At 33.2% G+C, this 17,467-nt stretch overlaps 1 protein-coding gene across 2 annotated transcripts in view; it reads right to left on the minus strand.

The window, feature by feature from the left end:
• Nucleotides 1–17,467, minus strand: part of FBXL17 (F-box and leucine rich repeat protein 17) — a 471,945-nt gene that overhangs the window by 433,879 nt on the left and 20,599 nt on the right. For both annotated transcript variants that reach the window (XM_068535700.1, XM_068535699.1), the window contains one exon: nucleotides 5,801–5,932. In XM_068535700.1, the coding sequence (XP_068391801.1) occupies nucleotides 5,801–5,932 (132 nt within the window). The remainder of the gene's footprint in view (nucleotides 1–5,800; nucleotides 5,933–17,467) is intronic.

Below are 17,467 nucleotides of genomic sequence, written 5' to 3' on the forward strand. Positions count from 1 at the left end.
TAGCAAAAGGATCTTCTGCTCATGCTAATAGCTAATTTCCTCCTCTGATGTCTCACAGCACCTGACAGTTAAGTGTTTTAATGGGGATAATGCCTTTCAGAAATTACTGCTTGGTTCAAAGGCATATATGGATTAGCTCCACCTGTGATGTATCCATGTGATCAAAGGTCTTGAGGACAAACTTCTGAGAATCCAACAGATCTGGGTTAGAATCTTGACTTTGACATTTATCTGTTGTTCCTTAACCTTTCTAGGCCTCAATTTCTTCATCTGTAAAATGGAATAAAAATAAACTACCTCATGGGGACTTCCCTGGCAGTCCAGAGGTTAAGACTCTGCACTTACAATGCAGGGGGTGCGGGTTCAATTCCTGGTCGGGAACTAAGATCCCACATGCCACGCGACATGGCCAAAAAATAAAAATAAATAAATAAAATTTTTAAAAAGTAAGTTACCTCATATGGTGGTTGTGAGGATTAATTATGTAAAACTACACAGTGCCTGGTACATTATAAACAGTCAATGAGATAACTATTATTAAATATTCTTAGATATCAAAAAATGACAGCAAAATACTGAAAGGTAGTATACAATAACAAGATGAAGTTTAGTAACTTTAGGTCACCTTCTTTAGAACGCCATATTCATGCATCACTGTTCATTGGAAACTACCACTCTCGGTGTAAGTAAATGCCTCATCCATTCAGACAGGAAAGGGCAATGAAGGTGAATATCTACCCTTGGAGACTCTGGAGGCTGAAGTGAGTACTTATAAAATGGAATTCTTCATAAATGTACGTTATTTATGTCTGGGATTACAAGTAAACTCACTTCACAAGGAGTATCTGAGGATAAGATAACAAGAATGTAGTGGGGGTGTTGGGGGGTAGCAGGGACCAAATCCCTTAATATATTAACTCTAAGTTGGACAGTAAAAGAGTCAGGAAATCCAAGCCTTAATATAATGCTGAATTAGTTACTGCTATTTAAGCTCTGATGCAAATGCTTACCTTACTTACCCTAGTTGATGATAACATGGCTACCGGTCTATTCACTTAGCTGCTGCAACAACCTCAAAATCACAGCAAGCAGCAAAAAAAGAATTAAACTGTGGGTAACTAACAGATGAAATCAGAACATAGTAAGTGACAGTAGGTACTGACACAGCCCAATTCAAACTGGTAGACTCCAGAAAGTGAACTCTGATAGGGAGAGGAAGAAAAAAAAAAACATTTATTAAAGACTTCCTACGTTTGGGACCATAGATTTTGTACTTCACCTCAATCTCATTTAGTCTGATCCTCATAAGGACAAGTCTGAGGTAGTATTATATCTTTTCTACAAACAAGGAAATGAAAGTACAAAAATTAAGATAACTAACTGAATCACATGATTAAGAAACAGTAGGATCAAGATATGAATTGAGTTCAATTCAACTCACACTCAGTATTTGCCTCATTCATCCCAGAAGGAAGCAGAGAGAGGTAAATTTAGGTCCTACTTCATACATGTAAGCCTCCAAAGGATAATAAAATTAAAAACAATGAACAATGTTACAAATAATGTTACAGCAAGAGCCAAAGGACTATGGGAGATGGCACAGAACTGTAAAACTAGTAAAATAATTCACCAGGAGGTTGAAAAAAGTAAAAGGTCATAATTAACCATTGGGAAATCAAATTTTAACCAGAAAACAAATTTTAACCAGAAAACATTTAACATTTCCCTAAATCTATTCATTTCTAAAATCTATTCATAATACATTACTACATTACTACTTTCTTGGGTAACTCAGAAATCTATACTAGTTTCATAACTCAACTCTACAGAGTAGAAGGTGTTAAAAAAAAAAAGCCAAATAAATATAAGACATAGAGATCTCTATCAAATATGCTGACCCTAGAACTTAGCATAGAAGCCATTTTCAAAATCGTAAAATCCTAGTACTTTAAAACATCAGGTTGGATAACAAATGTAGATAATCTATCTGACCCCATCATTTTACAGTCAAATAAAAAGCTGCCGAAAACGTAGGGAATGGACTTGAGGACACGGGGAGAGGGAAGGGTAAGCTGGGACGAAGTGAGAGAGTAGCACTGACATCTATACACTACCAAATGTAAAATAGATAGCTAGTGGGAAGCAACTGCATAGCACAGGGAGATCAGCTTGGTGCTTTGTGACCACCTAGAGGGATGGGATAGGGAGGGTGGGAGGGAGACGCAAGAGGGAGGGGATATGGGGATATATGTATACATATAGCTGATTCACTTTGTTATACAGCAGAAACTAACACAACATTGTAAAGCAATTATACTCCAATAAAAATGTTTAAGAAAAAAGCAGCCCAGAGAGCTTCTGTCCAAAAAGTAGAGAAGCAGAATCTGGAGCAAGGAGAGTAAGGAAGCAGAGAAAATATACTTAATGAAGTTTCTAGATCATCAATAACTATACACACAAACTAAATATGGCTTTAAAATAATTTTGTAGCCAGTACTGCACAGAAGTGATATAAATGCTATAGCTAAAAGATGGCAGACAGTTGGATATAATATGCTAGACACTCACTATAGTTGTATTCCTCAGATCTGTTTTTATAGTCTATACAACAGTTTTATAGCAAATGAAAAATACATCCATGTAGGTGCATGGCAGTTGTCTCACTCAAAAATTACTAAAACAAAAACTCACTCTTTGGGGGGAAGATTTTACATGCATGTTCTCAATTCTTTGCCTCACCATAAATCATTTGAGTACTAAGATGTCAGATCATTGTCCTCTTTCCACCTGAATAAAACTCCTTCTGATAAATACAGGAATCCTTTCTCTATGCTAAAGTGTACCTTACTTACAGTGCCACAAATAAGAACATTCAAGTATCTTACTACTTTGTGTAAGATAGCAAGTTCACCTTGTAACACTCTAGATGCAACTATTATTTCATATTTTTAAAGAAAATTTCCCTAAAACCATCTAAAGGACAAAATTAAAAATAAACCATAAATATCTGCAGAAACCATGTACGAGCATTTTATCTTTATAGTTACATCAAGCACACAAAAGCTATGTCACTGAAATATACAAAGACAATGCTGCCATCTAAAGGCCAAGATATAATATGAAAAAAATGTATACTTAGTCATATACTGTCAACGTATATAAAAACAACCAATTTGATATTTTAAAGTCAGCAAAGTTTATACTTTAAAAAAGCACTATGCTACGATTATTTTTAGGCTACACAATAAAACTCTAATACTATTTTGAGAAGATTCTTTTTGAGAAGACTGATAAGAGAATTAGCGAAATAATTTAGCTAATGATCAATATCTGCACAGGTAAAGTTCTGTTGGCATCCTTTCAGACACAATATTCTCCTGAGTACTGAATATTTCTATTAGTTGTTTGTCCTATTTAATGACGTTTATTATTTCTTGTCTGTAATTAAATATACGGTATAATTATATATATGCATATATAAATATTATTTGCCTTTAATCATACTATTATTTCTACTCATCCTTTTTAAAATATGTCATTAAAGGACTAACAATAATACATCTCAGAGTGAAAAAACCCAATCTACTTAAAATTGCAGCTTTGCAAGTAATTCAAATATTTCTCCTTATTTCAGAAATTCTAAAAATACAAACTAAAGTTCCTATGGGAGACCAGTTGTCAACAGCTCAACTGTCCAACAGAAAGAGTTCATATTATTCTAAATTTCCCTTTCTAAAAACCTTAAATTGAAAGAATTTCATTGAACTGAACTTAAGATTTAGCAAAATCACTTCTAATTTGCAATGAAATCAAAATGTTTACTGAATAACACTACATAGGAAACTGATTCCCTTAGCATTTAAGTATATAACACCTTTCTAATGGACCACAATATTAAAGAAATTCGAACATAACTAGAACCTTCAAAACATATGGTTTAATTCCTTTGAAAAACCACTGACCAAAATTTTTAATGTGTCAAGAAAAATGTTTTTCTGGTTTTGCTCAACAAGAAAACAAATATTAATCACTCAACAAATATTCCCATTATGTGAGAAATATAAAAATTGTAAGCTGGGATTACCACCTTTTAATTTATCTTGAGTGTAAAGTGGAAACCAATGGACAACAAATATGGTCAAGTTCTCATAAAGACTACTAGTTTTTTATTGTCTCCTGTGAGTCAGAGTTTATACTAGATAATTTAAGGACATTACATCATTTAATCCTCAAAACCACAACCTGCAAAAATACAAATACTAATAACCCCATTTGCAAAGGAGGTTCAAAGATCTTAAGTAACTTTCCCAAGGTTACAATGCAAGTAAACGGATACTGGGATTCAAAAATTCATTCTCTCTTACTCAGAAGACCTTACTCTATCCACAAGAACATAATGCCTCAGGAGTGATTATTAAATTTGTATTAAATGTGAACAGGAATAGGAAGTATTTTTACTGTGTAATTTCACACAAAAAGATAATTCTACATGGTAATAAAAGTGTTTACTTTTAATTCACAGTATTTCAATTTTTCTAACTGTAATCTTTAAAAAAAAAAAAAAAAGCATTATCTCACTTGAAGTGCTGAGGCTTCCAGAGACCTTTCAAAACTTACATTAATATGTGAGAGGTATTTATCAAATTTTGTAAACTAACTCCAAGGGGCAACAAAAAGATCTCGTTATTTTGTAGATACAGTTAAAAAGCAAATCTTCTTTGTAAATATACATATTCAGGACCACCTTGCCTACATTTTAATGTATAGTATTTTTCAACATTGAGAACTCTACTAATGCCTCCCCAGTGACAACTTTTTCTGTTAACCTGTACTATATACCTATCAAAGCAAAATTAAATGGATTTGGAATATTATTCAGCCATAAAAAGGAATGAAGCTCTGATACATGCTACAATAGGAATGAACTTTGAAAAAATATGGTATGTAAAAGAAGGCAGACACAGAAGACCACATATTGTGTGATTCTATTTATATGAAATGTCTGGAACAGACAAAAATCCACAGAAAGTAGATTACCAGTTGCCATGGGCTAGAGGAAGGGGGAATGAAGAGTGACAGCTAATGGGCACAGGGTTTCTTTTTGGGATAATAAAACTGTTCTAGAATTAGTGATGATGACTGCACAACTTTGTGACTATACTAACAAACACTGAACTGCACACTTTAAAAAGGTGAATTTTATGATATATAAAGTATAACTCAGTAAGAGAAAATTACATGGCTTTAAATATATTTATAATATATAATAAGTGTAAATGAGTTACCTACACATGTGCTTAAAATATAATATAAAACCTATGTAACTACCTAAAAACAAGACTATCTGTCTCAATTTACTGAGTCCCATTTTACACCATACTAAGTGAAAGGCTCTATTTCACAAGCATACATCTTCCTGAATATTAAAAATTCCTAACTATCTAAAATTACTACAATCCCTAGGGGAATCAGAAGGAACGACAACTACATACTTATGTTTGGCAGCCAAATTTAATTTTTTCAAATTAATTTTTTCCACTGTCAGAGTTTAGAAAAAAGCACATTAGCACATGCTAATGAAGAATTTTTACCATGTTAGTACCACATACAAGCACCCACACAGTTATAAAATCAATTTATACAAATCATTGTTTTGAGAAGATTCTTGATTTTAAGTAGAATTTGCCTCTAAACCATCAAAAAAAAAAAAATAAGCAGAAAAAAATGTATAAGCTAAGTTATAAGGAATTCAAGAGTTAGAAACAAAATGAAAAACACAAGAATGGTAACAAGTACTTACTAATTTGTTTTCCTGCATGTATATTCTTTGTAATTTCAGACAGCCCTTAGCTATGACGATCATGCCTTCATCTGAGATCTTGTAACACTGGCCGAAATGAATATCTTTGAGTTCTCTGCATTTTGAGCCCAGCTGTAAACAAAGAGATTTGACTGAATGCTCCAAAAATAACAAAGGTAACATATTTCTAGTGGGATTTCCATATAATTTTTTTCAATAGCCATACCAAAGTTAAATAATTGTTTATAAATTACTCTTAAAATAGAATGTAGGCAATCTATCATTTAAAACACCTTCTAATTATTTCCTTGCTTCAACTGCCTCACACTATATGCCCACCTAGGTGCCTAGATTCCATAACACTTCAAATTCATGTCTTAATTTCTCTTGAGTCTTTTTATCATAGTGTTAGACTGAGTGGAACACAGGTCCAAGGAATAAAACCAAGGTCCAAGAAGTGAGACAAAGGTCCAGTGAGTGAACGAATATTTAATTCAGGAGATTCTACTTCTAGTTCTGATTGCCCCAATGTATCATTTTTCTGCATCAGCTCATTTACTCTGTGAAAGAGAAAAAAGACTGAATATGCTATAGCCAATATTCTAGTTAATACTTATTTACACACTTATTGCATAAACTAAAAAAAAAAAGGACTAGTGATTTCCTGATTGAAATCTCAAGTGTACGGTAAATAGTTACTGAACAGGTACAATGTTCCTCTTAAAAAACATTAAGTACAACAAAGAACAAATTACATAATTTCTTTTCAAAATCTACAGTAGAAATTAGATGATCAAAGCAAACTATAAATAAATGTTGTTTTATAAGTATTACATATAAAGAAATTCATCTTAGAGATAAAATAAGAAACTTTAGTAAAAACCTATATATCAAAAATTGTCTAAAAAATTACATTAAGACAATAAAATCCAGTTTGGCAAGGGTTCAAAGTGTGCTGATACACCACTGGTAAGAGTGTAAATTAGTACTAAAAATCTTCTTGGAGGGCTAGTTAGCATAAATGAAAAAATTTTATAAAATTTGCCTGAAAATTATATGACTCAGCTTCTAAATATTTACCAAAAAATGTAAGAGGGGTGGATAATTGGATAGATACATAGTGAAGTCAACATACTACAATGTTAATTATACAATCTATGTAGTGGGTATACGGGTGTTCACTGTAAAATTCTTTCAAATTTTCCATATATTTAAAATTATTCATAAAGACTACTGGAATAATTAACTAAAGGTGTTTGGTAAGATTTAGCTATAAGAAATCAGCACAAGAATTTTTTTTTAAATAGTGAAATACAGAAAACCTAAAGTTATAAATTATGGTGTTTTCATAAAATTGAGTATTATATAGCCATTAAATTGAAGTAAACACTAGACAAATAAAAATGAAAACTGTACATGTTTTTATAATACAATTTAATTTTTATAAACAAATTAGGCACATTTAAATATACGCATACATATTTAATTATACACATGTATATAGAAAAGAGATAAAATATACACCAAGGTGTTCACAGTGGTTATTTCTGATCAGTGCAATAATGGGTACTGTTCTTTTTTTCTTTTCTGTCTATCAGTCTTCTCACATCTTTTTAAAAATAAATATTTTTGTAATAAAAACTTTCAAGTCCTGTTTCAAGTAAAGTAATGATATTATCAGAAAGATATGCAACTTCAGTTAGTTTTTCCAGGGATGGTGATATATACAAGCCATCTTATTTTAATCTAGGTAACACTATAACAATTATATATTCCACTAGAAATGTAAACTCCATGAAGACAGAAGCTTGTTTAACTAACATAGGCTTGGTGCCCAGTGCCTTACAGTCAGTTGATACTTAGTAAATATTTGTTGAATGAATGAAAAGTCTGATCAGAGTTATTCATTGTAAAGAGACCTCTTTGAAAAATGGACAAATAAAGGAAACCATGATTATGGTCTCATATACCACCATGTTCTATTTAATTCAAGAGTTCTATATTGGGTCCACAGGTCGAAATCAGGGATTCCAGGAAAATGGATGAGAAAAAAAAAAAGAGTACATTTTTATTTTCTTACTATTCTCTAAATGAACTTTAGCTTTTCCTTCACTTATTAAACAGAAAATGACAGTAGTTTAGCAGTATGTGTGACTCTGTAAACAACAGAAATCAAAGATAATTTCACATAACACTACTGTTATTGCAGATAGTGAAATACCATTTTTGTTCATCAGTATTCATCATGTTTATTAGATCTACTACCAGATCTTATAATGCATTAAAGAGGCACATATATTTCTAGAACAAACATACAATGGCATGTTACTTAGACCCAATAAAGCTGAATCCAAAGCCAATAGTGGGGGAAAGCAGAAAATCAATATGATAATCACTACAAAACTCCCAATAAGCTCACATATGTCTGGCAGTGAGGGCTAGGTTGGTGTTAAAACCACCAGGATTCTTGAAAGTCTACTTAAGAAGTAGTTAACCACTCAGATCACCTCCTCATTTCTGCACAGCCTGCCCCTGCCCACTCTCCCACAATAGCAAAAGACTGGAGTTCACTGAGGGGAGTAAACCATAGGGTCTTAGGGGTATGCCATGCACAGCTGACAGCAGAAGCACACTCCAGAAAATGTGGGGATGTGAAAGTTTATACCGTGAAAATGGAGAAATTAAAAGAAATAATTCTATAAAATGTTCCAAGATGAAAGGATATGGACTTCCAGACTAAAAGGACTCACTCATATGTCCAACACAAATGACAAAAGCAGACCTGTATCAAGGCAAATCATCATAAAATTTCATAATCGTAGGTATAAAAAAATATTCTAGACTTCTAGTGAGAATCAGATTTCACACAGGATTAAGGACAAAAAAGGCATCAAACTTCTTATTTAAGAAGAATACTTATTTCAAACCTAGAATACTGTACTCAGGATTCAGACTATGAATTAAGTGTGAGGGTAGAATAGAGACATTTTCAGACATGCAAGCTCTCAAAAGATGTACCTCCCATATATTCTTTATCAGGAAGCTATTACAATCTGTGCTCTACAAAACAGGAGAATACATCAAGAGAAAGAACACATGACTTCTAGGTAATAGGACATCTAATAGAACAGCAAGGCGAGGAAAACATTGAGAATAAGGGTGAAGATAAGATATTAAGATGACCATTAATGCAAGAGTAGTTAAATACAAGAACTCCAGACTGCTGTCTACTTTAAAAAAATAAATTCGACTAAGTAAATACATATAGGTATACTAAAGCAACTGGGGGAAAGCTGTGGACTCCATCACTATTAAGATATAAAAACTAAGTAAACTAAATGAGGACAAAAAGACATTTATTCATTCCAAAAAAAACAAAATTCCAGAGGGGAAAAAAAGGTAGGTAATTATAAAATGTAAATGCTGAATACTTATTTAATCAAAATTCTAACAGAATTATTTTGACACGATGAGGGCATAGGAGATAGAAAAGGATAGTGAGCTAAATCCTCATCTTTCCATAGCAAGGAAATAGCATAGATCAGCGGTCCCCAACCTTTTTGGCACCAGGGACCGGTTTCATGGAAGACAATTTTCCCACGGATGCGGGGGGAGGGACGTTCAGGTGGTAATGCGAGCGATGGGGAGTGATAGGAAGTGGCAAATGAAGCTTCACTCACCTGCTGCTCACCTCCTGCTGTGCGGCCCGGGGGTTGCGGACCCCTGGGACAGTCTAATATGGATAAATCAAGAAAATACATACAGACATAGACGGCAAATGCTTCTTCTCTACCACTGCTTCCTTCTTCTGGAAGGAGTTCAACTGGTCTAACTTCTGGTCTCTACACTGATTAGTTTGTATTTAATAAGCTGAACATGTTCAGTTCATCTCTTTTTTCCGCTTGAGAACAAGCTGCCCACAAGGAGCAAGCATCTACTTCTACATTTGCAGGACACTGCTGGTCCAGCCTAGTAGATGACGACTGGGTCCCCTGGCCAAACTCCAGCGTTTGAGTTAACAAGCCTATTTAACTCTATTACTAAGCAACATTCCCAATCTAGCCTTTCTGTGTAATAAAGTTGATATTTTTCCTCTGTCACTATTCCAGTGTCTTATTTGTCAATTTATTGAGATGCTGGAGCAATAAAGAGACTTCAACGCTTAGTGCACCAGCCAGGTGATCTCCTCCTGTATCAAGTTTACCCCCATTAACTTTTTTTTTTTTTTAAGAGCTTTTTTTTTTGATGTGGACCATTTTTAAAGTCTTTATTGAATTTCTTACAATACTGCTTCTGTGTTTTTTTATGTTTTGGTTTTTTGGCCGTGAGGCATGTGGGATCTTAGTTCCCCGACCAGGGATTGAACCCACACCCCCTGCATTGGAAGGTGAAGTCTTAACCACTGGACCGCCAGGGAAGTCCCTCCCTCCTTAACTCTTACCTTATCCCAGCAAAAAGTCAATAGAGCTAAAGGATCTACAAACACCTCAAAATTACCTCCATAATACTTTCTACTTTACCAAAGAACATTCTGAAATAATAACTACTCATCATAAGATAAGAATACCTATCTGGCTGATATTGACAGAATGCATACCACCACTCACCTTGGCTGGATACTGGAAAACTCCTCCCTGAGGGCCCTTCCAGGTAAGAGAGGTTATCAACCTTGTGAAATTTTAGCTCCAACCACACCTATCCATTCACAGCCAGCCTGTCCTTCATTGCTATTTGCACCTGACACTCATGCCAGGTACAATCCTAACTCTCACTCTTCACCAAGTAAATGGTCTTAGTTATCTAAGACATAGAACCCCAGTATGTCATTTAAGAGGTTCTGAATCTTTATCAATACAAGTCCAATATCTAGTTCCCTAGGAAAGGTGCAAGTCAGATGGACAGTAATGGAAGCCTTCCTCTAACTCTAATAATGTGTTAAGTGCACCCATCAGTCAACCCTGAAGGAAAGCATTTAATGACAAGGGTGTCAGTAGCCACTTTATCACTTAAATGAAGCTAGTCCACCTATTAATCCATGGTTCATTTTAGCACATGACAGTAATTAGAACTGCAAATGGACTACAGTAAATAAACATAAAATAAAAAGGACTGTCTTTGATTTATTCTTTTCTTCTTTGTAATAATCATTTAAGATTATTCACAATTTTGCTCAAGAACTCCAAAGGTATTTTTCCATAAAATATTTGGAGGTGATTTTCCCAGCATCTCAAAATTTAATTAAAATTTTGCACTCCACCCTTGAGAATTTACAAAAGAGAATTTGTTTTAACAAGCTATATGTTGTTATTGGGTTATTTCTGTAATAAAACAAACACCTTAGGAAGAATATACTTCGACAAAGAATCTAGATAACTGAAAGCAGAACATAGAACCCACTGGGATAAAAATAAGATTGGGTCTTCCAATGTCACACGAAAGCTGCTCAAAACCAGTATTAAGAACATATTTTTAAAACATGAGGTATGCCACCTTCAACAGAAGAGGAAAGTTGTTCCTTCTACTTTCCATTCCCAATATGTCACCACTGTCACTATTATACACATGCAAAAGAAAACAGTGAAGAAAACCCAATCCGTATCTTCTAGTAACTTCACCCAACTATGCTAACTATTCATGTTTGTGAAATCATAAAAAAGACAATTTCATAATTTGATTCATTAGTTTCATCATTTGTAGTAGAGTGGCACAGACAATGAGATATGAAAGAAAGCAAAGCAAATTTTTCAAACTGCCACTCATCTGACCCTCTTTAAGGACTCAAATTTGAACCTTTTTCCTAGATTTATATTGTCTAACTTTGCCTCATTTAAAGAACATTCCATTTAATACAATGAAAATATGCTACATAAGCTCCCAAAATGTGTACCAATACTATTTTTTAGTTGTACTAGCATGATGTATAATTAAAACTCAAGAGTAAATGAAAATTGAGAACATACATGGAATAATCACTTGATTAATTTGTTACACACTAAAAAGATTTTTTATTTTTTAGAAAACCAGCAAAAATGCTATTTTAGCACCAGTACATAGAAACATTTGTTACTTATTATTAATGTTTCAAATTTTAAAATACTGTGGTTAAAACTTTTGCAGCTTAACTTTAAAAACGTGGGAAGCCATCAAATGTCCATCAATAGATGAGTAGAAAAAAATATGGTTTATACATACACTAGAATATTATTCAGCCATAAAATGGAATGAAACTGATATATGTTACAACATAGATAAACACTGAAAACATTATGCAAGTGAAATAAGCCAGACACAAGAGTTAATATTGTATGATTCTACTTACAGGAGGTAGCTAGATAGGCCCAGAAAGTATGCTAATTAGAAATTAGAATAGAGCCTACAATGGTTACACAACATTGTGAACATACTTAAAGTCACTGGAATTGCACACTCAAAAGCTGTTAAAATGGTAAATATTATGTAGATTTTGCCACAGTAAAAAAAATCAACACAATGAAACAGCAAATGTCAATAAAACCTGAGATGAAAAAAAACAGTCACGAGAAAGTGATATTTCTTCCCAAACCTGTTTTTTCTAATTATAATTATTATAACATAATTACATTAGCTATTAAATAAACTGACAAATGAGAAGGAAAAAGAAAGCTCTTGCTAAAAAAAGTAGGTTGAATGTTTTATGTTCAATGAAAGCAAGCCATAAAAAAGTGCTGATGAATTAGTTTTCAGTGACAACTATAAAGTTATAAAATATTGGGAAAATCATATTCTAAAACAAGCTGCACCCATATTCCTTCATAAGTAGCGACCGCCTGTCCCCCTTCAATTTAAAAAAAAAAACAAACTGAAAATCATGGGTGCCGCATCATTGTTATAGTTTAAGTAAAATAAAGTCAAACTCTAACTAGCTATCTCTAACTCAAGGCCCTGACCCTATATCAAAAGACTCACTAATGAATCTACAGTTATATGGTATTTTTTAATTAAAATGTTTATAGTACATATTGATTTTTGTGATTCTATCATTTAACTGATTTTCAGTTAACTGACCAACTTCCATTCTCAGGCCCAGAAGGCTTATGCTGAATTATAACAATGCCTACCTGTACCTCACTGGGTTGTGGAGAAGATTTTAAAAAAAATAACACAAATGGAAATGTTTATTAAGGCACACTGCAAAGCATATAAAAGTACTAAATAAATGTTTTATATCTCTAGTATTATTAATGGGTAAAGAAGGAAGCTATTAGAACACTATTTATTAGGATTCATGTGAAGGGAACTTTTTAGAAGTATTCAATACTATAAAGATACATTTCCAGAAAGAAGCCTTCTTGAATTACATGAAGGCTCAATACTCCCAGTTACAGATGGAAAATTTTCTCTCTGGTAATTGAACTGAAAATTCCAGCTTAAAATCCTAGATATGATTCCACATGACATGATTCACAGATCAAGCAAAATTGAAAGAGAATATTGGCTCCATACCTTCCCAACTATGTGAACTTGGACAAGTTACTTAACTTCCAAAAGATTCAACTTTTCATCCTGAAATACCTCAGCGCTGCTGTGAAGATTAAATTGGACAACAAAATATGAAAGCACAAAATACAATGCCTGTCATATAGAAAGCACCCAAAATATATTTACTTCCCTTTGCAAATTGTGATGCTAATTTAGAAACAGAATACTTAAAACATTCTTAAACTACCTAAATGTAACACATTTTGATAAAGGAGGCTTTTCAAGATCTCTAGTTTCTCAGTCTCATTATAAATATCCATTATCATTATAGGGCTAAAATGAGTGTCATGTAATCTGAAAAGGGGAGGAAATGAGCTAAGTGGATTTAGTATGAACTCAAGACATCCCTGGATAAGAATGCCAGCCCTATCACTTATTACTTTATCTCAGGTAAATTACTTATGGTCTCTCTGTAACTGCTTCCTCATCTATAAAAATGAAATAATACCTATCTCACAGAGTGGCTGTGAATCAAGAGAAATTAAATGTATGAACATATAGTTAGAATATATGAACAGTGCCCTGTAGATACTCATAAAGGTTACATATTTGCTCTTTACTTAGTTGACTGAATATCACTAGAACATGTAAAGATAGATTAGATGAGACTGACATTTTCCTTTATCTCACAGAAATTCAGCATCTAAAAACAAGTAATGTTTCTTTTTTCCTTTATTGTGGTAAAATATATCTAACATGAAAATTGCTATTTAACCATATTTAGGTATATAATTCAGTGACATTATATTCACAGTGTTGTGCAACCAACACCACTCTTTCCAAAACTTTTTCATCACCTCAAATAGAAACTCCCTACCCATTAAGCAACAAGTACCCATTTCCTACTTCCCCTAGCCCCTGAAGCCCTCTACCTACATTCTGTTTCTGTGAATTTGCCTATACTAGGTAATTTATATAAGTAGAATCTTATAATATTTGTTCTTTGTGTCTGGCTATTTAACTTTGCATATATTTTCAAAGTTCATTCATGTGGTAACATGTATAGCATTTCACTCCATTATAAGGCTGAATAATATTTCATTGCATGACATACATTTCATTCATTCATTCATCTCTTAATGGACAGTTGGGTTGTTTCTACCCCTTGGCTATTGTGAATAATGATACAATGAAAACAAGTGAACAAGTATCTATTTGAAGTCACTGTTTTCAATTATTTGGGGTAAACATCTAGGTGGAATTGCTGGGTCAAATGATAGTTCTATGTTTAATCTTTTGAGGAACCACCAAACTGTTTTCCACAGTATGTGCACCATTTATATTCCCACTAGCGATGTATGAAGATTCCAATTTCTCCACATCCGAAGAAGCACTTTCTTATTTTCTGGTTTTTGCTTTTTTTTTTTTTTTTAATTAGTATCCATTGGAGTAGGTGTGAAGTGATGTCTCATGATTTTGATTTGCAATTCTCTAATGACTAATGATGATGAGCATCTTCTCATGTGCTTGAGGGCCATTTGTATTTTTCCTTTGGATAAATATCTATTCAAGTATTTTGCCAATTTTTCAATTGAGTTCGGGGGGGTTACTGTTGGATGGTAAGAGTTCTTTATATATTCTGGATATTAAACCCTTATCAAATATATGATTTCTACACATTTTCTCTCATTTTATGGGTTGTCTGTTCACTCTCTTGAGAATGTCATTTGAAAAAAAAAGTTTTTAATTTTAATCAAGTCCACCTTATCTGTTTTATACTTTTCCTGCCTATTCTTTTGGTGTCATATTTAAGAAACCATTACTAAATCCAAGGTCATGAAGATTTGTACCTATACATTCTTCATAGAGTTTTATAGTTTCAGCTCTTAAATTCAGCTCTTTGACCCATTCAGAATTAATTTTTGTAGATGGTATAAGGTAAGGGTCCAGTTTCACTCTTTTGCATGTGGACATCTACTTTTCCCAGCACCATTTCTTGAAGAGTGTTCCTTCCCCCAGTGAACGTTCTTGCCACTGTGGTAAAAAAAATCAACTGACCACAGATGTGAGGGTTTACTTCTGGACTCCCAATTCTATTCCATTGGTCTATATGTCAATCCTTATGCTAATACCACATGGTTTTATTTACTGTACCTTTGTAGTAAGTTTTAAAATAAAGAAGTATGAATCCTCCAACTTTGCTCTTTGGATTCAAGATTGCTGTGGCTCTTCTACGTCCCTTCAAATTCCTAATGAATTTTAGGATGGATTTTTCCATTTCTGCAAAACCACCATTGGAATTTTAATAGGGATTGCATCAAATCTGTAGCCCACTTTGGGTAGTATTTATCTTAACAATATTAAGTCTTCCAATTCACAAGCTCAGGATGACTTTACATTTATTTAGGTCCTCTTTCTTTCAAAAATGTTTTGTCATTTTCAGTGTGTAAGTCTTGCATGTGCTTGACTAAATTTACTCCTAAATATTTTATTATTATGGATGCCATTATAAATAGAATTACTCATTTATTAGGCCAAACAGTTTTTTTGTGGATTCTTTAGGGTTTACCATATAAAAAACAACATTATCTGCAAATAGAGATAGTTTTTTGTCTTCCTTTCCAATTAGGAAGTTTTTTATTTCTTTGTCTTTCCTAATTGCTCTGGCTAGAACTTCCAATACAATTTTGAACTGAAGTGGCAAAAGTTGGGCATCCTTGTTTTGTTCCTGAACTTAGGGGAAACGTTTTCAGCTAGTCACCATTGAGTATGATATTAGCTGTAGCTTAGTCACATCTGACCTTTATTATGTTGAGAAAGACCCTTCTATTCCTAGTTTATTGTGTGTTTTTTATCATGAAAAGGTGTTGGATTTCACCAAATGCATTTTCTGAGCTAATTAAGATGGTTATGTGGGGTTTTTTCCTTCATTCTGGTAATGTGGTGTATTACATTGACTGATTTTTGTACGTTGAGTCACCCTTGCGTTCATGGGATAAATCATACTTGGTCACAGTATATAACCCTTTTAATATGTTGTTGATTCTGTTTGCTATGTTTTTTTGAGGATTTTTGCATCTATAGTCATTAAGGATGTTGGTCTGTAGTTGTCTTCTCTTGTAGTGTCTTTGTCTGGCTTCAGAATCAGGGTAATGCTGGCCTCGTAGGAATTAGCAAGTGTTGCCTTCTTTTAAGTATTTTGAAAAAGTTTGAGAAGGATTGGTATTAATTCTTCTTTATCTGTTAAACCAAATTCACCAGGGAAGCCATCTGATTCCTGACTTTGCTTTGTTGGGAGGATTTTTATTACTGATTCCATCTCCTTACTTGTTACAAATTTGTTCAGATTTTCTACTTATCCCTGAGTCCGTTTTTGTCGTTTTTACATTTCTAGGAATTTACCCATTCCATCTAGGTGATCCAGTTTGTGGTATACATAGTGGTTCATAATTTTCTTGCATAATCCTTTTTATTTCTATAAAGTTAGTGGTAATATCTACTCTTAAATTTCTGATTTACTAAGTTGAATCTTCTATTTTTCTTAGTCAATATAGTTAAAGGTTTGTCATTTTTGTTGGTATTTTCAAAGAAACCAGTTTTGGTTTCATTGATTTTATCTATAATTTTTCTGTTTTCTAGTTCATTTATCTCTGCTCTGATCATTATTTCCTTCCTTCTGTTAGCTTTGGGTTTAGTTTGCTCTTCTTTTTCAAGTGCCTCCAGGAGTACAATTAAGTTACTAATTTCAGATTTTTCTTCCTTTGTAAACATAAACTTTTACAGCTATAAATTTCTCTCTAAACATTATTTTTGTTGCCATAATTTTTGCTATACTGTGTCTTCATTTTCATTCATTTCAAGATATTTTCTAATTTCCCTTGTGGTATCTTCAATGTTCGATTGGTTGTGCAAGAGTATGCTGTTTAACTTCCACATATTTGTGTATTTTCCAGTTTTCTTTGTGTTACTGATTCTTAGATTCACGTCATTATGGTCAAAAAAGATACTTGCATGGTTTCAATCTTCCCCAATTTATTAAAAGTTGTTTTGTGGTCCAAAATATCATCTAATCTTAAGAATATTCCATGTGTACTCTTCTGTTGTTGAGTGTAGCCTATTGTATACGCCTGTTAGGTATAACTGGCATACAGCATTGTTCAAGTCCTCTAGTTTCTTGTTGATCGTTTTCTGGTTGTTCTCTCCATTGCC

This window comes from Eschrichtius robustus, chromosome 2, assembly GCF_028021215.1.
Source record: "Eschrichtius robustus isolate mEscRob2 chromosome 2, mEscRob2.pri, whole genome shotgun sequence".
Taxonomy (NCBI): Eukaryota; Metazoa; Chordata; class Mammalia; order Artiodactyla; family Eschrichtiidae; genus Eschrichtius; species Eschrichtius robustus.